The following is a 23,331-nucleotide window of genomic DNA, read 5'->3' on the forward strand; positions in this document are numbered from 1 at the left end:
ACTACAGATTTTTCAGCACTCATTTAACTTGAGGACTCTGTATCTCAAAATGAACAAAAATGGAATTGTACCACTACTGAAATAAGCCCTTCATATATAAGAGACGTAACAAAAAGCCATGAAGGTGTGTTAAACCAGTGTGTCACGTTAGTGATCTATGGGTAGGAGTAACGTCTGTAGGTGATGAAGAACACCAGGGACGCGAACACACATGTAGAAAGAGGGCTTGCAGCAGTAAACCCCCCCGCGATAAGTGGTGTTTCATTATGTCGAAACAGCGTGTACGAAATGCTTATTGCTAGCTCCAAGGTACTTCACTTTGTTAGTTTGCTGCGTGCAAAAGTCGTATGATACACAAGTAGCGGCTGACGTTAAAGTTGTTTTGTTCCTGTGATCACTCATACTTTACTCGGTTTCTTAAGAGCTTCGACACTAGACCTAGAGGTCCCACCGCGGTATAGACCTAAGTGGAAGTCTTCTGGGAACTGGGAATGTCGTCGCACATTTGCGCAGCCACCATGTAGTAAAAGTGATACAGGATAAAGTTGGGAACACTCCGCAAGGGCATAGACGAGAGGAGAGGTCACCTCAGAAAAGGCGGTGTAGCCGCAAACAAATAAAACTGCCTTTGTGGTCATGACATTCGTCTGTAACTTCGTCACGTTCGTTATTGCTGCTTGGGTAAATTCTTGAAATTTTGAGGAGATATTTTCGTAGTACACGTAGGTCGCAATTCAGTAAGTAAGGACTACTAGAGATGTACGCATGTGAAATAACAAAAATAGTTGCTACTTGATGGGTCAGGAAAACGACGTTTCCATAGGGGATATAGGTACTCGAGTGAAGAACAGCATAGGCAGTGGTCTGCTTGCATCTTCCTTGATCCCAAAAATGTATTTACAATCATACATGACTAAATAAAACAAATAATTGGTCGTGCGGTAGCGTTCTCGCTTCCCACGCCCGGGTTCCCGGGTTCGATTCCCGGCGGGGTCAGGGATTTTCTCTGCCTCGTGATGGCTGGGTGTTGTGTGCTGTCCTTAGGTTAGTTAGGTTTAAGTAGTTCTAAGTTCTAGGGGACTTATGACCACAGCAGTTGAGTCCCATAGTGCTCAGAGCCATTTGAACCATTTGAACCAAATATTACCTTGAGAGAAGATTACGCTCCTTTCCGATATTTTCTCGTTTGAGAGTCCCAGACTAGTGCTTCATGTGCCTGGAAACAATGGCTGAGTAACCGACTAGGGAGGAACTGAAATAAGATGGTACACAAGGTAATGTACTTCGTGACTGAGGGTGATCGTTCAACGCTTGCAAATTATATAATAGACGTAGCCTAAGTTCATACAGATGTGCTGAATAAATGTATCATGTCAGTGATCAATGAGCAGTATTTATGTCCATAAGAGATTACGAACACCAGAGGCGCGAACAAAAGTTTAGAAAGAGAGAGTGCAACACTAAAGCCTACTGGGTATGCGGTATTTCATTGAGTTGGATTACCGTGTACGAAATTCTTATTACTAGCCCCAAGGTACTTCAGTCTATTAGTTTCCTGCATGTAAAAGTATTAGGATTCCCAAACGTCGGCTGTCCTTAAAGTTATTTTGTTGCTATGAACGCTCGCATTTTATTCGGTCTCAAGAGCTAAGTAAAGCTGTTGAGCCGGCTGCGGTGGCCGAGCGGTTCTAGGCGCTTCATCCCGGAACCGCGCGAATACTACGGTCGCAGGTTCGAATCCTGCCTCAGGATTGTGATGTCCTTAGGTTAGTTAGGCTTAAGTAGTTATACGTTCTAGGGGACTGATGACCTCAGATGTTAAGTCCCATAGTACTTTGAGCCATTTGAACCATTTTTGAAAGCTGTTGACAGTAGAATTAGAGGTCCTACCGAGGTACAGAGGTAACAAGAAGTCTCAGAGGAACCGGGAATAACTTTACGCATTTGCGCAGCCACTACCTAGTGAAAGCGATAGAGGATAAAGTTGCAAACACTCTGCCAAATGCATAGACGAGATCAGAGTTCACCTCAGGAAAGGGGGAGTAACCAGAAAACAACTAAAACTGCCCCCGTGGTCATGACATTCATTTGTTATTTTATCGTGTTCGTTATTGCTCTTTGTGCATATTCTTGAAGTTTTGAGAGGATACTTTCTCAGCACGAGTAGGTCATAATACACTCCTGGAAATTGAAATAAGAGCACCGTGAATTCATTGTCCCAGGAAGGGGAAACTTTATTGACACATTCCTGGGGTCAGATACATCACATGATCACACTGACAGAACCACAGGCACATAGACACAGGCAACAGAGCATGCACAATGTCGGCACTAGTACAGTGTATATCCACCTTTCGCAGCAATGCAGGCTGCTGTTCTCCCATGGAGACGATCGTAGAGATGCTGGATGTAGTCCTGTGGAACGGCTTGCCATGCCATTTCCACCTGGCGCCTCCGTTGGACCAGCGTTCGTGCTGGACGTGCAGACCGCGTGAGACGACGCTTCATCCAGTCCCAAACATGCTCAATGGGGGACAGATCCGGAGATCTTGCTGGCCAGGGTAGTTGACTTACACCTTCTAGAGCACGTTGGGTGGCACGGGATACATGCGGACGTGCATTGTCCTGTTGGAACAGCAAGTTCCCTTGCCGGTCTAGGAATGGCAGAACGATGGGTTCGATGACGGTTTGGATGTACCGTGCACTATTCAGTGTCCCCTCGACGATCACCAGTGGTGTACGGCCAGTGTAGGAGATCGCTCCCCACACCATGATGCCGGGTGTTGGCCCTGTGTGCCTCGGTCGTATGCAGTCCTGATTGTGGCGCTCACCTGCACGGCGCCAAACACGCATACGACCATCATTGGCACCAAGGCAGAAGCGACTCTCATCGCTGAAGACGACACGTCTCCATTCGTCCCTCCATTCACGCCTGTCGCGACACCACTGGAGGCGGGCTGCACGATGTTTGGGCGTGAGCGGAAGACGGCCTAACGGTGTGCGGGACCGTAGCCCAGCTTCATGGAGACGGCTGCGAATGGTCCTCGCCGATACCCCAGGAGCAACAGTGTCCCTAATTTGCTGGGAAGTGGCGGTGCGGTCCCCTACGGCACTGCGTAGGATCCTACGGTCTTGGCGTGCATCCGTGCGTCGCTGCGGTCCGGTCCCAGGTCGACGGGCACGTGCACCTTCCGCCGACCACTGGCGACAGCATCGATGTACTGTGGAGACCTCACGCCCCACGTGTTGAGCAATTCGGCGGTACGTCCACCCGGCCTCCCGCATGCCCACTATACGCCCTCGCTCAAAGTCCGTCAACTGCACATACGGTTCACGTCCACGCTGTCGCGGCATGCTACCAGTGTTAAAGACTGCGATGGAGCTCCGTATGCCACGGCAAACTGGCTGACACTGACGGCGGCGGTGCACAAATGCTGCGCAGCTAGCGCCATTCGACGGCCAACACCGCGGTTCCTGGCGTGTCCGCTGTGCCGTGCGTGTGATCATTGCTTGTACAGCCCTCTCGCAGTGTCCGGAGCAAGTATGGTGGGTCTGACACACCGGTGTCAATGTGTTCTTTTTTCCATTTCCAGGGGTGTACTATTAGGCGCTCTCAAGGGTGAGTAGGGTCTACAAGAGATGTACAAGTGTACAACAACTGGGTAGGTCACTCAGTTTCCATCAAAATAAAAATGACTGATGGGAGAAGCAGGGATCTATGACAGACATTCATGCGTACTTGTGATGATCAGAAGGTAGGGCGCCAAGAGTAACGTCGTTAGAAAGTAGGGAAGCCGTAAGTGTAGGTAGGGAAAGATGTGTTGGAGACCTAGTGCAGGCCAATATGAAAGGGCTTTCTCCCTAGAATTGTCCAAACACTACTGATTGATCATCACTGCGTTGATTCGCCCAAAACGTCGGCCGTCTGCTTGGCTGGCAATCCAAAACACCGATGCCTTACGGGAAACCAGGGTGAAACTAAGCACGGAATACTGCAGCAAGGGAGGAGCAATACCTCGTTGCTGTTGAATGGTAAAAATGAGATGGATTTGGTACTGTCGGAGCGACTCAGTCCAGACTGACCTGGGCTGACCTCTCCTCGACAGAAGAAGGAAGTACAGAATAAAGTTGGTAACGTGGCGTTAGGGTAAGAAATACTGCGGAGGAATCAAAAAATAACTGTAGCGGTTACGGGTTTTATTCACCAGACTTTCATTGGCAGAACGGATACACGCACACCGAGCCCCGCCAGTAGCGTAAGGAACCTTATTACCAGTAGTTCATTCCAGCAAATGCCGTGTCACTAAAATTAACCATTCCATCAGTGTCAAGCGTAATTGTCACTCAGTGATGTTATGGTAAGTTGATATTATCCCGAATGGTGCCTCTAGCGCAATGTTGTGGTGTTATTAGTAGAATGAACCATCATAAACTCCCCTTGACGCAGTTAGCTACTTCTGCTACTACTTCTACTGTTAGTTATTGTGGAAATAATCTACTCTACCTCATGCCTGATTAGAATTGCTGCCGTGATCCAAATCAATGGGCGATGTGGCAGTTCGCATCATGGTGCAAAAGTTCCATTTCAAATCAAACACCCTAACAAGGTATGAACGTTCCCAAGGGGACCAATGAATCACTGTATCATTCACAACGGGAGGAGTAACTTTAAAGTTAGAGGGAAGGTTTTTCCTAACAATGTTGTTTATAACTGAACAAATAAGAATTGGCGCACGCTACCTGCTTTTATCAACACATGTTCGCTCATGCTGTGCAGTATCTAGCTGCATTACGGCAGTACCTTTCATTAATTATCTGTATTCAGATGATAAAAAATGCATTTATATCTATGGCCAAGCTCAGAGGGAGTGGAAAACTGTCACTCTTACACACCAAAATACATAAGATCTAACACACAAAAATGCACAAATAGTGAGGCATGGCTCAAGAACCTTACTCTAAACACAATAAATGTCATTAGTAGCCAGAGCAGTAGTGGGCGTAGTCAACTCATCCTATAATTAATTCTGATGCAACTTCCTCCTATCTTTTATTTCTCAAACTCTGGAATTTGTGAAGGTACTTTAAAAGTATCTGCCTCCTCTGAGGGTACTTATTCGTCTTTACATCTCATGTTGTCACTGCTTCTTGACTCTTGTTACAAAAAAACTGTTTCCTCGTATCTGTTTAAACTGTTGCTTGCACTCTTATGTGTTTCCTTATGGAACTTCCTAACGTCGTTAATGTTACTGAATCAGCACACCACTGTTCCAAATGCGAATCCTCGTGCGCCTTGGTACTTCATTTACTCGTGCTCAACTCATCCGCGCTGCATCAGTGACGGCGTCGGTAGTTCTTCGGTGACAAACCCACCTGTGTAGATGAGAAGTTTCATATTAATGCGATGAATAATGAGAGCTCAGTAATAATCGTAATATGCAGTATGTCTTCTTAGAGTAGCATTGGACTGGCTCAGTACGAAATATGCAAGTTGCGTCTGCATTTAAGCTAATAAATAAAAAAAAGTGGCTTATGAGTATCTAGTTCGTCTTCAAGTGTAGGGTGTATATGGCACTAGTGGTAAAATAACAATTGGTTTTTCACTATAGGGTTTACTAGAAGTGGTCTAACATGTGATTTATCGTCCTGTTGGCAGTAGTTGCCTGAGTATTCAAATGTCATATTGTACAATATAATAGGACAGAATGTAAAAATGCAAAAGAATATCTCCATTGTGGTTGATTACAGTATTAACTGTCAAAAACTTGCAATAGCTTTCGCACTGTGATTGATCACTAAATGACGATCATGTACCCAAATGCGTTATTTCGGCGTCTTGTACTAGTGTTCTTTTCTTCAAAAGTTTGATTAAGTCCGACATGTTTGTCCAGCAGAGGCTTCATAATTCTGACGCGTAGGGGGTAGGCTCGCTATACGCTCAGAGTTTGTAAAAATTCTTCACAGTCATGCTTTCTGCCACTAAGTCCGATGTAGGTATTCTAGGATGTGTGGGAGTAAGCATATTAAGAAATATCAACTATATGTGATTAATATATCACCTACGCTTGAGATACAGGCAGGATTAACCCCATTTCGCTCATTGCTAAGGTGCTATTCCAATAACGAAGAGCCTTGGCAATACTGAAGGGTAATACTCTATGTGATCAAAAGTATCCGTACACCTGGCTGAAAATTGCTTACAAGTTCGTGGGTCCTCTATCGGTAATGCTGGAATTCAGCATGGTGTTCGTCCACCCTTAGTCTTGATGACAGCTTCCACTCTCGCAGGTATACGTTCCATCAGGTGCTGGAAGGTTTCTTGGGGAGTGGCAGCCCATTCTTCAAGGAGTGCTGCACTCAGGAGAGGTATCGGTGTCGGTCGGTGAGGCCTTGCACGAAGTCGGCGTTCCAAAACATCCCAAAGGTGTTTTATAGGATTCAGGTCATGACTCTGTGCACGCCAGTCCATTACAGGGATGTTATTGTCGTGTAACCACTCCGCCACAGGCCGTGCATTATGAACCGGTACTCGATCGTGCTGAGAGATGCAATCGCTATCCCCGAATTGCTCTTCAACAGTGGGAAGGTTCAAAAATGGTTCAAATGGCTCTGCGCACTATGGGGCTTAACTTCTGAGGTCATCAGTCCCCTAGAACTTAGAACTACTTAAACCTAACTAACATAAGGACATCACACACATCCATGCCCGAGGCAGGATTCGAACCTGCGACCGTAGCGGTCGTGCGTTTCCAGACTGTCGCGCCTCGAACCGCTCGACCACTCCGGCCGACAAGAGTGGGAAGCAAGAAGGTGATTTAAACATCAATGTAGGCCTGTGCTGTGATAGTGCCACGCAAAACAACAAAGGGTGCAAGCCCCCTCCACGAAAAACACGACCACACCATAACACCACCGCCTCCAGATTTTACTGTTGGCACTGCACACGCTGACAGATGACGTTCACCGGGCATTCGCCATACCCACACCCTGCCATCGGATCGCCACAATGTGTACCGTGGTTCGTCACTCCACACAACGTTTTTCCACTGTTCAGTCGCCCAATGTTTACGCTCCTTACACCAAGCAAGGCGTCGTTTGGCATTTATCGGCGTGATGTGTGGCTTATGAGCAGCCCCTCGAAGATGATATCCAAGTTTTCTTACCTCCCGCCTGTCATAGTACTTGCAGTGGATCCTGATGCAGTGTGGAATTCCTGTGTGATAGTCTGGATAGATGTCTGCCTATTACACATTACGACCCTCTTCAACTGTCAGCGGCCCCTGTCAGTCAACAGATGAGGTCGGCCTGTGCGCTTTTGTGCTGTACGTGTCCCTTCACGTTTTCACTTCACTATCACATCGGAAACAGTGGAGCTAGGGATGTTTAGGAGTGTTGAAATCTCGCGTACAGACGCATGACACAGGTGACACCCAATCACCTAACCACGTTCGAAGTGCTGGCCGGTGTGGCCGAGCGGTTCAAGGCGCTACAGTCTGGAACCGCGAGAGCGCTACGGTCGCAGGGTCGAATCCTGCTTCGGACATGGATGTGTGTGATGTCCTTAGGTTAGTTAGGTTTAAGTAGTTCTAAGTTCTAGGGGTCTGATGACCTCAAATGTTAAGTCCCATAGTGCTCAGAGCAATTTGAACCACGTTCGAAGTCCGTGAGTTCCGCAGAGCGCCCCATTCTGCTCTCTCACGATGTCTAATGACTACTGAGGTTGCTGATAAGGAGTACCTGGCAGTAGGTGACAGCACAATGCATCTAATATGAAAAACTACGTTTTTGTTGGTGTCCGGATACTTTTGATCATATAGTGTAGCAATGGGATGAGGCGTGGACTGGAATTTATATTGGTGACGGAGACGTACTAGGGTGGTCCATGCAGGTGTGGTACCTGTAGTGGCAGTATGATGTAGTGGATAGTTCATCCGCCTCTTCAGCAGGTGCGGTGCTGCTATGAATTTTAATTAATTGCTTTGGCTTACATTGCTATCGTAGATAAAGGTGAGAGTCAATAATTCTCCGGAGTACCAACTACATGTGACTAAAATTTCCGTACATCAGTCTTTCCACCAAAAGCGAGAGGCTATCCTAGCATTCATTGCACGTCCCCCATTATGGCAGGCCTGTAAACTGCCATGACATTGTGCCGTAACAGCTCCTGTAATTGTTTAGATATTGCCACTCTGTTGCCTAAGCCGGTCTTGTGACGTACTGGGTATTCATACTTTGCCACCTTCGACCCCAGCGAATTACGTGAGTACTGGGTTCTTTTAAACTTAACATCCATACAAGGGCGTAGTGATCAGTGACCACAATGCAGTTGCGTCCATATAGGTAGCGTTTAAAATAAGTAACTTCAAACATAAGGACTAAAAGTTGTTTCTTGGTAGTACTACACTGGTGTCCAAAATTAAAGCAACAAGCCGCTATTTCCCTGTCCTGTGTCTAATTCACGACACAGTCATACAAACTGCCAACCAAATATCCGTAAGATCGTGTTCTGCACGGAAGATTGCACTCCGATAAACGGACAACCATGCCAACGATGATGTCAGGGCACCCATGAAACGAGGTAGTATTTGCCGAATAGCCCCACGTCCATAATCCCTGTGTACACAGTGACAGACGGTGCAGTGAGACACAAAGAAGATGCCTATCAGACCCTGCGGTGGAGGTCTATAGAAAGAAAGGAAGCAGAACAGTTTCAAACTGATATGGCCCGATGGTTTAATGTGAATCGTTCTGTTGCCTCTTGGATGCAGCCACAGTTTATAGAGACCGAAACTGTGTACCAAAGACCAGGACAGGGCCGAACACGTGTGACATAACAAGAGAGGACCGTTATTTGGCTGTAAGGGCACAACAGTACCCCCACTGGCATGTGACCTCGCAGTATCCACTGGACGTGTTGTATCGAGGCGAACGGTGTACAGAAGGCTTCGGCGGAGTGGCCTTTATTGTCGGAGACCTGCTCTATGTCAATCTCTGACGCGTCTTCACAAAAGGGAACATCTACATGCCACCTGGACTCTCGAACAATGGGCCAATGTTGTTTTCACAGATAAGTCCCAATTTAGTCTGGAGAGTTATTCTCGATGGATTCACATCTGGAGGGAACGTGGACCACGATTTCGGGACTCAACATTGTGCAAAGAGACCGATATCGGTGTAGGCAGGGATTATCTCTCCCACTCGAACTCCTCTTCATGAAATTGTAAAGGTGAATCGGCAAGGTTTAACTGCTGCCAGGTATCGTGACGAGATCTTGGGACATCAGTCGCTGTTTTTGGGAGGTGTGTGGCCCCAGGCTTCGAACTTATAGACGATAACGCTCGACCTCATAGAGCACGGATGGTTGATGCTTTCTTGGAAACGGAAGATATTGCACGCATGGCGTGGCCTGCTCACTCTCCAGATTTGAATCCCATAGGGCATGTCTGTGGATGCACTAGGGAGACAGATTGCTTCACGTCAGCATCCACCAACCACTCTCCAAGACTGCGAACAGCTCTGCAGGAAGAATGGGCGTTATTGCCTCAACATGAGACTGATGACATCATTCACAGCATGGTACGTCGTTGTGAGGCCAGAAGTGGTCACATCCCATACTGAGCACATTAACCAGTTGTCGGAATGTGTTTGCAAATCCGTTAAGTTGAAAAAAACGAAGAACATATTTATCTACCGTTATCCATGTTTCAGTTGTTTACGTTCTGTATTCTTTACATTATATCCACTTTACTATCACCTGTTTATGCTGTTTTGTGGCAAAATAAACGCAACCTTGCAAAATTTCCGTTTGTTGCTTTAATTTTGGACACCAGTGTATAATTAATCTCAGCTGAATTCATCGGCCTAGAGGTGTAAACTATAGGCCTTTCCTCACCATTATATTCCTAAGAAAGAATTGCGCCCATGGCGTAGTCAATGCGTCTGTGGAAAGAATAAATGGTTTTTAAAAATATCGGTAGATTAGCAAAGTTGAACTAGTTAAATCGTTTTTAATTTTGTTCATAGCTATCTCACACTCCTCGGTCGACGCGAATTCAACAACCTTCTTTAACAACTTCGTCAATGGCTTGGCTATCATAGCACAGTCCTTTACAAAACAGCGATAATAATTTGCTATACCGAAAAACTATTGCAACCCTTTAACGTTTGCACAGACAGGAAAATTGTCTACAGCTTCTGTCACCCTAGGGTCTCGCTTAATGCCATCTGCACTAACAATATTTTCCAGGTACCGGACCTGTGACTTGTCAAATGAATACTTCTTTGTATTCAATCTTAGGTATGCACTTTGCAATCTAGACAACATACAACTTAATCTCCCTACGTGTTCCTCAATCGCCCTTGAAAAAATTATCATATCATCCAGATACTCAAGACACATAGTAAGCTTCAAACTTCTCAATAGTAAGTCAGCGAACCTTCGAAAAGTGGCAGGCGTATTTCATAGCTTAAAAGGCATACGGAGAAACTCATATAATCACAAAAGCGGTTTTGGGTCGATCTTGTCGCGCAATCGGAATTTGGTGGTACACAGAGTGCAGGTCAAGGGTGGTGAAATGCTCATAAATCCCTAATGTGTCCAACGTTTCGTTGATATAGGGCAGATGATAAGTGTTAGGGGTGGTGAGTCTGCTTACTGCTCTCAAATGGACACATAGACGATAGAATTTTCCTCGATTTAATGATTTATTTGGGACCAAGACGATGAGTGACAAGCATGGGCTTGTAGAGAGTTGAATTATCCCTGCAACCAGCTGCTGTTGAATAGTTTCTTCAGCAGCCGATTGTAAATGATATTGTAGTCTTTACGGTTCGGTTTCTGAGCGCTCGGTCTAACATCTCCAGTGGGAATTTCGTGCTTTACGATTTCATGTGCTGGCAAATACTGCCATTTCTCGTATAGCCACACATATTCCTCTAGAACTGAGTACAAAAGATTCTGATCTGACTTAGGCAAATGTGCCAACTTCTTTCGTAACTGATTCCTTAACAAAGGCATAATTTTACAAACCTTTCTCACTGGCAAATTTTTCTTCCTACTTTGCTTAAACTGTTTTCATACTGAACTTCTGTATCTGTAACCTGTTCTCCACCTACCAATATTGTTCCACGTGGAACATCGATATCTCGTTGACTGAAATTTCCAGTGCAAACTGGTACTCTAAACTTCCTTTCTAAAATTTCTGATTTACTTATGCTTCTCTCACAAGGATTTGCAACCGGTTAAGAACGGCCTTCTGGCTGCGCGGATCGACCAGAAAGTCCGATCTCGGTAGTTTTCTAGTTTTCACACAAATCAAGAGAACTTTTGCCATACCTCTGCTGATTCTGTCAGATTTGGGAGGTTTTAACGCCCATGTACGAGGTTCTCGCGGAACTTGAGGAAGACGCCTCACACCCCCGAATTCCTCGCGACTGAGGCACATGCTTACTGCCAAAACAGTGGGTTGCCTCAATGAATTGTTCGTGGCTTGTAATCTATCACCGCCTGAAAACGGTGCAGCAAATCATTTCCTAAAATGGCATCAAAATCTCGTTTGTCTCTCCTCACTACTTCTATGTCAAACCCATATTTTTCCCGTTGATTTGCAGATCGCCAAAACAGTTCCAGACTTTATTATTACCTTCTCGCCTAAGCCATTTATATCGTACCACGACGGCTTGAGCACACGTCTGCCATGTTAGGACACAAATAAAATACTAGTTTGAGCTCCTGTATGTACCAACATACGGACACTCTTTCCTCCGAGTTTACTTTCTAATATTAACTTTCCCACCTCATTAATCCTTCCTATCTTAACAAGGTTCATAGTTCTGGCTGGGAGCGAGAGTGAGTGGCAGGGCCTGCCCCTCACTCCATTGAGTATTGTTCCACTCGGGGTTGCGGAGAAGCCCTTTGTGGCAAACTTCGTCTATTGTGCTGTGGACAATTATCGCTTGGATGCCCTATAGTGAGGTATTTTGTGCAACAAGGAGCGCGACAACGCTTTGTGATGTTGTTTGGCTTTCCACACCGCTGACAAACGGTGTTATTGACAAAAACTCCGCGCAGTTCATTACTTCATGCAGGGGTCGCAACGAGTCATACTACTTCTTCAAATATTTACGTCAATCGCACTGTCTCATGCAGAGAAGTGGGGGAAGCTACTTTTATCTCACTCTCATTCTGTGGGTTAATTCCCCTTATGAACACATCAATCGCTCCGGCTTCTGTCTCTTCGATTAGCACATAACTACAGGTTTGATCCTTTCCTTAGGAAACTTCTCAGACAAACAGAAGCTAAACGATGTCAAAGTTAGCGTAAGGAGGGCTATGCGAGATGCGTTCAGTGAATTCTAAAGTAAAATTCTATGTATCGACTTGACAGAATATCCTAGGAAGTTCTGGTCTTACGTTAAATCAGTAAGTGGACCGAAAAAGCATATCCAGACACTCTGTGATGATGATGGTATTGAAACATAGGATGACACGCGTAAAGCTGAAATACTAAACACCTTTTTTCAAAGCTGTTTCACAGAGGAAGACCGCACTGCAGTTCCTTCTCTAAATCCTCGCACGAACGAAAAAATGACTGACATCGAAATAAGTGTCCAAGGAATAGAAAAGCAACTGAAATCACTCAACAGAGGAAAGTCCACTGGACCTGACGGGATACCAATTCGATTCTACACAGAGTACGCGAAAGAACTTGCGCCACTTCTAACAGCCGTGTACCGCAAGTCTCTAGAGGAACTGAAGGTTCCAAATGATTGGAAAAGAGCACAGGTACTTCCAGTTTTCAAGAAGGGTCGTCGAGCAGATGCGCAAAACTATAGGCTGACATCGATCTGTTGTAGAATTTTAGAACATGTTTTTTGCTCGCGTATCATGTCGTTTCTGGAAACCCAGAATCTACTATGTAGGAATCAACATGGATTCCGGAAACAGCGATCGTGAGAGACCCAACTCGCTTTAATTGTTCATGAGATCCAGAAAATATTAGATACAGGCTCCCAGGTGGATGCCATTTTCCTTGACTTCCGGAAGGCGTTCGATACAGTTCCGCACTGTCGCCTGATAAACAAAGTAAGAGCCTACGAAATATCAGACCAGCTGTGTGGCTGGACTGAAGAGTTTTTAGCAAACAGAACACAGCATGTTGTTCTCAATGGAGAGACATCTACAGACGTTAAAGTAACTTCTGGCGTACCACAGGGGAGTGTTACGGGACCATTGCTTTTCACAATATATATAAATGACCTAGTAGATAGTGTCGGAAGTTCCATGCGGCTTTTCGCGGATGATGCTGTAGTATACAGAGAAGTTGCAGCATTAGAAAATTGCAGCGAAGTGCAGGAAGATCTGCAGCGGATAGGCACTTGGTGCAGGGAGTGGCAACTGACCCTTAACATAGACAAAAGTAATGTATTGCGAATACATAGAAAGAAGGATCCTTTATTGTATGATTATATGATAGCGGAACAAACACTGGTAGCAGTTACTTCTGTAAAATATCTGGAAGTATGCGTACGGGACGATTTGAAGTGGAATGATCATATAAAATTAATTGTTGGTAAGGCAGGTGCCATGTTGAGATTCATTGGGAGAGTCCTTAGAAAATGTAGTCCATCAACAAAGGAGGTGGCTTACAAAACACTCGTTCGACCTATACTTGAGTATTGCTCATCAGTGTGGGATCCGTACCAGGTCGGGTTGACAGAGGAGATAGAGAAGATCCAAAGAAGAGCGCCGCGTTTCGTCACGGGGTTATTTGGTAAGCGTGATACCGTTACGGAGATGTTTAGCAAACTCAAGTGGCAGACTCTGCAAGAGAAGCGCTCTGCATCGCGGTGTAGCTTGCTGTCCAGGTTTCGAGAGGGTGCGTTTCTGGATGAGGTATCGAATATATTGATTCCCCCTACCTATACCTCCCGAGGAGATCGCGAATGTAAAATTAGAGAGATTAGAGCGCGCACGGAGGCTTTCCGGCAGTCGTTCTTCCTGCGAACCTTACGCGTCTGGAACAGGAAAGGGAGGTAATGACAATGGCACGTAAGGTGCCCTCCGCCACACACCGTTGGGTGGCTTGCGGAGTATAAATGTAGATGTAGACAAACGGTGTTATTGACAAAAACTCGGCGCAGTTTATTACTTCATGCAGGGGCCGCAACGAGCCATCCTACTTCTTGGAATATTAACGCCAGTCGCACTGTCTCATGCAAAGAAGTGGGGGATGCTACTTCTATCTCACTCTCGATCTATGGGTTAATTCCCCGTATGAACACATCAATCGCTCTGGCTTCTGTCTCTTCGATTAGCACATAACTACAGGTTTGATCCTTCCCTTAGGCATAAGTTTCGCTAGATACCGTTCTAATGCGATCAGCGAACGCTTCGAACTCCTCTCCGTTCTTCTGTCGAAGTGTCGATAACCGATCTCGGTAATAACTGACACCTCGTTCGTCGGAGTAGCGTTCTGCTAACCCATTGGCCAGGACATCGAAAGTGACTGCGTCACGCAACATATCAACTGATTCCACATACCTGCGTGCATCACCAGAAAGTTTTAACTTTGTTACGTTCAAAAGAAAGCTGTCAGGCGAGGAGCATGTCCGCCGTGTATCACGGGCATTTTTGAGAAATGTGATGAGATTTCTACATCTACATCTACTGACGGTGTGTGGCGGAGGGTACTTTGAGTACCTCTATCGGTTCTTCCTTCTATTCCAGTCTCGTATTGTTCGTGGAAAGAAAGATTGTCGGTATGCATCTGTGTGGGCTCTAATCTCTGCGATTTTATCCTCATGGTATCTTCGCGAGATATAGGTAGGGAGGGAGCAATCTACTGCTTGACTCGTCGGTGAAGGTATGTTCTCGAAACTTCAACAAAAGCCCGCAGCGAGCTACTGAGCGTCTCTCCTGCAGAGTCTTCCACTGGAGTTTACCTGTCATCTCCGTAACGCTTTCGCGATTACTAAATGATACTGTAACGAAGCGCGCTGCTCTCCGTTGGATCTTCTCTATCTCTTCTATCAACCCTATCTGGTACGGATCCCACACTGGTGAGCAATATTCAAGCAGTGGGCGAACAAGTGTACTGTAACCTATTTCTTTTGTTTTCGGATTGCGTCTCCTTAGGATTCTTCCAATGAATCTCAGTCTGGCATCTGCATTCCCGCCGATCAACTTTATATGATCATTCCGTTTTAAATCACTCCTAATGCCTACTCCCAGATAATTTATGGAATTAACTGCTTCCAGTTGCTGACCTGCTATATTGTAGCTAAATGATAAAGGATCTTTCTTTCTATGTATTCGCAGCGCATTACACTTGTCTACATTGAGATTCAATTGCCATTCACTGCACCATGCGTCAATTCGTATTTTCACACAGTTTTCCATAAAATGAAGGTACTGAAGTAACTACAGGGAGAGAACTGGCAACATTAGGCACACATAAGATGGGACCCACTGCAGGAGCTCTGGAGGAGCTCGCAGCTGTCTGTATCGACGAGCGCCGGGTTCCACTGTGGGGCTTACTTAAAGCTTCATCGAGATTCTCTGTAACTCTAATTTGTCAAGTTATTATTTATTTATTTACTTATTAACATTATAGAGTGACTCGCCGCCTTGGTTATTATGGTGGGTCGTTTGCTATTAAAAATTAGCGACAAGCTGCAGAGACAAACTCTTCATCTTTTTCTACAGCTCTCTCAGTGCTGTTGCTCGTATTTTTTTCTTGCCCTTTACATAACTACATTACTAATTAAAGAAAAATGTGATACATGAAGTACATTTTGGGCAAGGAAATTATTTAAACTATATTCTTAAGAAGAAATAACAGAAGAAAGGAAAGATTTAGATAATAAAAGAGGTCCCTTTACTTGGCTATTTCAAGTGGCAGGGCTTCGGTAAACATTTCGGGCCCGTCTCATCTGAAGTAGCATCTTCTATTCAACTATGGTTACTATTTTATGTATGTATTTCGTGAGATTAGCTCTACCTGGCTTGTGTGTAAGATTTAACAGTACTATTTGTTACTACAATTACTTCCTCCAGTTGACCACGCCATAAGAAGAAGAGGAGCCTCCGAAGGGTGACTTCGAGCCTCGTCTCCCCGAAAGGCATTTCTCATCGGTGTTGTGCGTTCGTGATTGTGTAGTTAAGTCTTATGATACTGCATATGTATGTTTATGTACAATATTATAAAATTCACCTGCTTTACAGTTTGCATCTTATACATTTTACGTATTACACAATTGCATGTTCGAAAATAATTGTCCAAAAAGCTAAAGAATTACTTGCATTCCTTTGTACAAACAGGAAAATCGTTATTTTACTTGTTATTTCGGGCTTATCTCTAAATTTAATGTAGATATTACTTTTAGTATTGTTACAGTCATGTGATTTTCTACTATGTCGTATATTTATCTGTATGTGACGATACTCGTTTGTTTGTCAAGTTCCATTTGATTAAGTTGTGTTTGTTGGAGCGTGAGACGATCTATCTTATTATTTGAAGCAACAGCGGCTGCAGAAGCCATTTCTGGCCGCTCTGGCAAAGTACGCGAACGCGTATCAGGCATGGTTACAGTATTAGGGCCAAGATTTGTGTAGATCAACAACGTTACATAAGAGGGGTCTCGATAGTAACCTATACTAAACAGTGACGAGTTCCCGCGGCTGAAGCTCGCAGCGCAGACAGTTGAGAGAAGTAAGGACACATTACAGCGACACTTACATCAACGTCGTGTATCGGCGGAGGCAGCGGCGAAGGCGATGGTGTCGGCGGACTAGCGGTACGGCGCAGCGCCGGACGTCGAGATGACGGGGCGGCGGCAGCGACATCTGCGTGCGGCGGTGAGGCTGCGTGGACCCTCGGCGGAGCGACGAGAAAACAGGACAGTGCGCAGGAGCGGCGTGGTCTGTGGCGTGCGTCAGACTGTGCGCTCGCACCGATGCGAAGACTGCGGCAGAACCGCGGCGCGGTCCGGGAAAGCACGCCCACGCAGCAAAGACGTCGTCTACGGCCTAATGCATTAACGGTACGTTCGGCACGCGCTGACACGCGGCGAGTGCACAGTGTGCGCATCCAGGCGCAAACAGGATGTCGAAATTTCCTACCATGGCCCAGGTTACATACTAACTACCAGGCCAACAGGCTCTGCCAGCTCGTATCCATCAGATTGAAGCGGCAACAATCCGCAGACGGAAACGTGTCAACCGGACGTAAAGGTGAGCTTATCCCAGTTCAGCTGATACCACTTTGTACGTGCTGGACTTGGTCGTGATCGGAAATGAGCAAAAGTGGCGCGTCCGATGGTGTTGGGAGAAAACCTTCGAAGGGAAAGACTCATTCCAGTAACTGGTGGAGGTTTTATTTCTCCAAAAGCCTACATCTAAAGGGTACACCAAACTCAAACTCGCTACGGCAACAGGAGGCTGCCACAGTTAAACAGACAGCCACTGCGCCCCCAAATGGAGGAACTAGTGGACACATCTGGTCGCTGTCCGAGCTGGCAGGCAAGAGAGCGTTCTGAATACCGGCGCATTCTCACCAACCCGTACCGCGCGGCCTACGTGACCGCTCCCCCAGTCTTCCCATTGGCCGGCAGAACGTGCTTAAGTGGGGGGCCCTTCCTTCAGCGGTACTCAAACGCAGCGTTCGTTATCAGCGGTACCACCGTGGGAGGATGTTCACGTGGAGCGTGGATGTTATGCAAAACATTCGCTACCATGCCAGCCCACGTTCAGCCGCTGTCTTGTCAAAGAGGCAGTACCGCGTGTCATATGAAAGAAATCGAAATGAAAAATTTGAAACATTTTGAATCGCCGTTTTTCCTCTCAATAAAACTGCTCACCACGCACATTGCGTAAGTAGAGAATTGCCAGTTTTCTGGCGTAATCTCAATTACGGAAGCACCAGGTATCGAATCGTTTTATTTGCCGTGTTTCTAAACACGACTCATCATTTCCTCACTTCACATAGCTACAAGTGATTTAATCTTACAAGTTGACATCGACGTTCAAATGTAAACTCCCCTATGACTTTCTCTTTCCTCTGTGGTCCTCCAGATCACATTGTTACAATTGATGTTACTGGTTAACATCAACGTCCAAATGTACACTCCCCTTTGCTATGCCACATTGACAAGTGCTACAAATCACATATTATACGTATTCTGTAACCCCTAAATTCTATGGTATATGCGTTACAGGTATATAATAACAGACTTTGGAGATTAAAGAAACTCAGGTTATTTTGTCCATTTATTTTCAAATTGTATTTTACAACAACGGAACAATCTTGGCTGAGGTAAAAACTATTCATTGCTTGGAATAAAGTAGGCTAATATGTGGCTTCCATCTCAGAATCATACGTAGGACATTACTTACACTGCTGGGAATACTAATATCTGGCTACGTATATTTACTGCCTTATAATGTCCCCTCAACAACCAACCACCATTCGAAAACAACAGTACGGAAAAATTACCTACACTATCCCCTACTGATTCTTACTAAAGCGCTGAACACGGAGAGAAGAAGATTAGGCGTCAATGCCCTCTCGAAGACGAGTTCATTAGACATAGAGAACATTTCGCCCTGGACAAGGACGAGACCGCCAATTGCTGTAGCCTTTTCGGAAGAACTATTGTTACTTTTCCCTTAAGAAATTTATGGCAAATACGGAAAATGTAGCTCTGGGTAGTCATAAAGGAATCTTAACAACACTCCTCCCGGATGAGGGGTCCATTGCTTAACGGTTGCGCCACACCGCTCGGGTTAAAAATCGCTAACAATTTAACCCATAGTTCTGAACGATCAAACGGATATAAATAAAGTGATTTTAGAAATAAATTGACACCATACCTAGCTGAAAACGTTTCTTATTCGTAGAAGATTTTACGAAGAGGTGATAGGAATACATGTTTTTTCTACAATGGAGAACCTAAAGTGCGTTTCAGTCTATGGTAACTGTGCTAAAACAAAAAATAGGTCTAAATACAACTATGTGATTGGACAAAACCTTTCACCGATTCTCTGACAGATTCCTGCGTCCCACAGCGTAAAAAACTGCTATGTACCCAACTACTAAATTATTGTAAGTGATATGCAGTGTCTTTGAATGATAAGTCATGTACAACATTTGTTCCTGTCGATGCACCTGGCTGTACTTTTTGCATGGAAAATCTTTTGGTTAAATAAATAACTCGAAGAGATTTGAATTTGCTAATGCGAACTTTTCTTTTATGTATGCCGTGATTATTGCAGTATTAGCTTCCGAAATAAATGACGGAGATATAAATAATAGATAATCAAAGGAGCTTAAGTAAAAAATGGGAGCATGAGATCAAGTTTAACGTTTAAAAACATATGTAACTCTTCTACCAAATGCTCATTCTGAGACATTTCTTCTTATGTATTTGCTTAGCACTAGAAATTTGGTCTTGCCTTCGACAGCATCTGAAGTGAAATATCGACTTGCCTGCAATGATTTAGATTGTTCCTAAATTAGGACAGTTTGATGCCAGCACACTTTTTACAACATGCCCTACGATTCTCACCTTAATCCTTTCGTGTAATGAGTGAGTGTTTGTCTACAGCTACAATTATCCCCCGCAAATGACCTTTCGGAATTTAGTGCACGGTTAGTCTATTACCACTACGATTTAATTCTTTCTTGTACCAATCACAAATGTGTTTGGGTGGGAAGACTAGCTGTCGGCAGTCCTCGGTACAACGTATAATTTCTAATTTTTCTGCCACGGTCATTTTCGCAATATGTGTGTTAGGGAGTAACGTGTTTCCTGGCACTTCTTGGATACTTTTCAAAGTAAATTAACCTCTCGTTGAGCACTACGCCTCTGTTACAGCAACCGGCACTGGAGCTCGATGAGCGTTTTCACGACTTTCCTAGACTGGCGAGCAGTACTCAAGAATCGTTCGAACGAGGATTTTGTAAGGAACCTCTTTCGTAGATTAATTATGTTTCCTTGGGAATTCTACAATTAATCTTATTCTGACATCAGCTTTCGCTACAACTTGTTTTATATGGTCGTTCCACCATAGTACTACGGACGTTCGCCCCCGGTAGCTGAGTGAGTGCCGACACGGTAGCTCAGAGTGTTCGGTCAGAGGGTTAGCTGCCTTCCGTAATAAAAAAAACTGAGTTAATGCATCAACGATCAACTTGAACAAGCGTTATGGGACGTCCGCCCCGAAGAAATAGAACAAACAGTATCGAACAAAATGAGATCAACAAAAAAAAAAACAAAAAAAATTGGTCAGCGCGACAGACTGTCAATCCTAAGGGCCCGGGTTCGATTCCCGGCTGGGTCGGAGATTTTCTCCGTACAGGGACTGGGTGTTGTGTTGTCCTAATCATCATCATTTCATCCCCATCGACGCGTAAGTCGCCGAAGTGGCGTCAAATCGAAAGACTTGCACCAGGCGAGCGGTCTACCCGACGGGAGGCCCTCGTCACACGACTTTTTTTAGTACTACGGACGATTACTCCCAGATATTTTACGCTTCTTACTGTTTCCAGTGATTTATCGGCAATAGTGTAATCGGAAAATAAAAGGCCTTTCTGTCTATTTTCAAGCAATACGCTACATTTATTTATGTTGAGAGTCAAGTCCCAGTCTCTGCATCAAGTGTCGATCCTTCGCAAGCATCCCTGCATTTTGATACTTTATTTTTGCGACAGCCTATTAACAACTTCTTCCGTGAACAGTTGCTCGGAGCTCCTGACGTCATCCACAAGATGGTTCAAATGGCTCTGAGCACTATGGGACTTAACATCTGAGGTCATCAGTCCCCTAGAACTTAGAACTACTTAAACCTAACTAACCTAAGGACATCACACACATCCATACCCGAGGCGGGGTTAGAACCTGCGACCGTAGCAGTCACGCGGTTCCGGACTGAAGCGCCTAGAACCGCTCGGCTACCGCGGACAGCCATCCACAAGATCATTTATATACAAAATGAGCACTAACGCCTCTACAAGACTCTCTTTGCAGTGCTCTCGAGATTACTTTTGGGCCTGACAATTTCGCGTCGTTGGTAAGAACATGTTCTGCTAGGAACTCTCGAATGTAGACACAAAGCTTGTGCAATATTCCACAAGCTGCTCGCTAGGTAACAGGGCAGGACTCAACTGAAAGCCTTCCGGAAGTCAAAGCACACGACATCGATCTGGTAGCCATTATCTGCTGCCTTCTGGATCACAAGATTTATATTTCTGGAATTGTTGTTGGTTCGTATAGATGAGATTTTCATTTACCAAAGAGGCACGTAAACGTAGCTGTAAAATGAGTTACATAATTCTACAGACTGAAGTTAGTGACATAGGCCCATAATTATGTGAATCTGTCCGATGACCCTTAATGAAAACAGGAAAGATCTGCATCTTTTCTCAGTCGCTTGGAACACTTCGTTGCCCCAATGGTCTACTCCTACAATGGAAGAAAGTTCGTTCGTCAAATTTGCACTGCGTCACAAAAAAGTGAAGCACCCAGAAGCGGCGGAGGAAACAAAATAAAACTTCAAGAATTTTTAACATGTTGCAGCCCTGTCAGCAACTGTAATAAATTAATACGTCAAAGATCCGCCTCAGTTGCGAAAAGTTACTGGTCTTTACCCAGGTTTCAGCTAGAGTAATCTAGCCTTCTTCAGAAGCAGAAGTTTATTTTACGCTTCTGAAGAAGGCTAGATTACTCTAGCTGAAACCTGGGTAAAGACCAGTAACTTTTCGCAACTGAGGTGGATCTTTGACGTATTAAATAAAACTTCACATCTTGAGAGGATATGTGATGTTATTTCGGTGATAAGAAACTGAGTCAAATTTACAAAGGGCTTGGCATGACCAGCCGATTTATCAGTATGATGTTGCACCTCCTAGCCTGGATGCATGCACTGATTCGGTTGGGAAGAATGTGATAAGCCGTTATATCGCCTCCTGAGGCAAACTCGCCCACAATTTTTGTAATTGGTTCTTCGTATTCAGGGTTTTTAGAAATGATACTGAAGTCGACGACCGAGCTTGTCCCACCCATGCTCTGTTGGGGATAGAGATGGGCATCTTCCTGGCAGCAGGGCTATCTCAGTATCACACCAGAAGTTTATAGAGATACGTTCCATTTGTGGACGAGCTGTGTCCTGCTGAAAAACGACACCACAAAACTATAGCATGAGATGTAACACGTGAGGTTTCAAGATGTCCAGATTGGCGTTAGCGACATAGGCCCATAATTATGTGAATCTGTCTGATGATTCTTAATGAAAACAGGAAAGACCTGCACCTTTTCTCATTCGCTTGGAACACTTCGTTGCTCCAACGATCCATTATAAACTACTGTTAGAAGGGAGGGGGCAAGTTCTTTAGTCAGATTTACAAAAGAAGTGAAGAACACAGAAGGAGAAGAAGAACCGAAATGAAATGTCACCGGTTGAAACGGTATGTGACGTTATATCGTTGATTAGAAATCGAATCAGATTTAGAAAGAACATGAAATACGAGCCCTCTTATCAGTATGATGATGCGCCCCCTGTGGCCTGGACACATATAGTGATTTGTTTGGGAAGGGTTTCATAACCTCTCCTGACGCTAACTGGCCCACAATTGTTGTAACTGGTCTTTGACATCGTCGGTATAAGGAATGGGATGGAGTTAACGTCCGAGCTGGTCGCACACATCTTATACCGGGACAAATCTGGGAAGCTTGCTGGCCACAGGACTACCTCAACATCACGCAGACAATTCATAGAGGCACGTGCCATTTATGGAAGAGCATTTTCCTGTTAAAAATGGAACCACGAAACGTATGAGGGCACAAGATGTCCGTGATTTACCATTGTGTCGCCAGAGTTCCCTCAGTCATTAACAGCTGTGACCTGAAGTCATACCTGATGGCTCCCCATACCTTGACCCCAGCAGTAACACCGATGTGCCTCAACAAAGCATAGAAAAAAATCGGACCTGTTCCCAGCTGGCCACCATAATCACAGGCGATGGTCATCCAGTGTAGTGCAGAACCACGATTCATCGCTGAATACAACGTGAGACCATTATTCAACATCACTTCATACTTCCCTGTCACGACACCACTGCAAACGCAGCAGTTTGCATTGTGGTTTTAGAGGTAACCTACACATGAAATGTTAATTCCATTGCCTAGTTGCTGCTAGTGTCCGGCCAATGGTGTGGAATGGCACAGTGTGTTGAAGGAGGCTCATTACTTCCTCTAGAATGGCACTCGTAGGTGTGAAGCACACTACTGGCCATTAAAATTGCTACACCACGAAGACGACGTGCTACAGACGCG

At 45.0% G+C, this 23,331-nt stretch overlaps 1 protein-coding gene across 1 annotated transcript in view; it reads right to left on the reverse strand.

The window, feature by feature from the left end:
• Nucleotides 1-17,509, reverse strand: part of LOC126471589 (vacuolar protein sorting-associated protein 26B-like) — a 210,482-nt gene extending 192,973 nt beyond the window's left edge. The window contains exon 1 of the mRNA XM_050099825.1: nt 16,740-17,509. Coding sequence (XP_049955782.1) covers nt 16,740-17,090 — 351 coding nt within the window. The 5' untranslated portion in view covers nt 17,091-17,509. The remainder of the gene's footprint in view (nt 1-16,739) is intronic.
• Nucleotides 17,510-23,331: the final 5,822 nt, after the last annotated feature.

This window comes from Schistocerca serialis, chromosome 3, assembly GCF_023864345.2.
Source record: "Schistocerca serialis cubense isolate TAMUIC-IGC-003099 chromosome 3, iqSchSeri2.2, whole genome shotgun sequence".
Classification (NCBI taxonomy): domain Eukaryota; kingdom Metazoa; phylum Arthropoda; class Insecta; order Orthoptera; family Acrididae; genus Schistocerca; species Schistocerca serialis.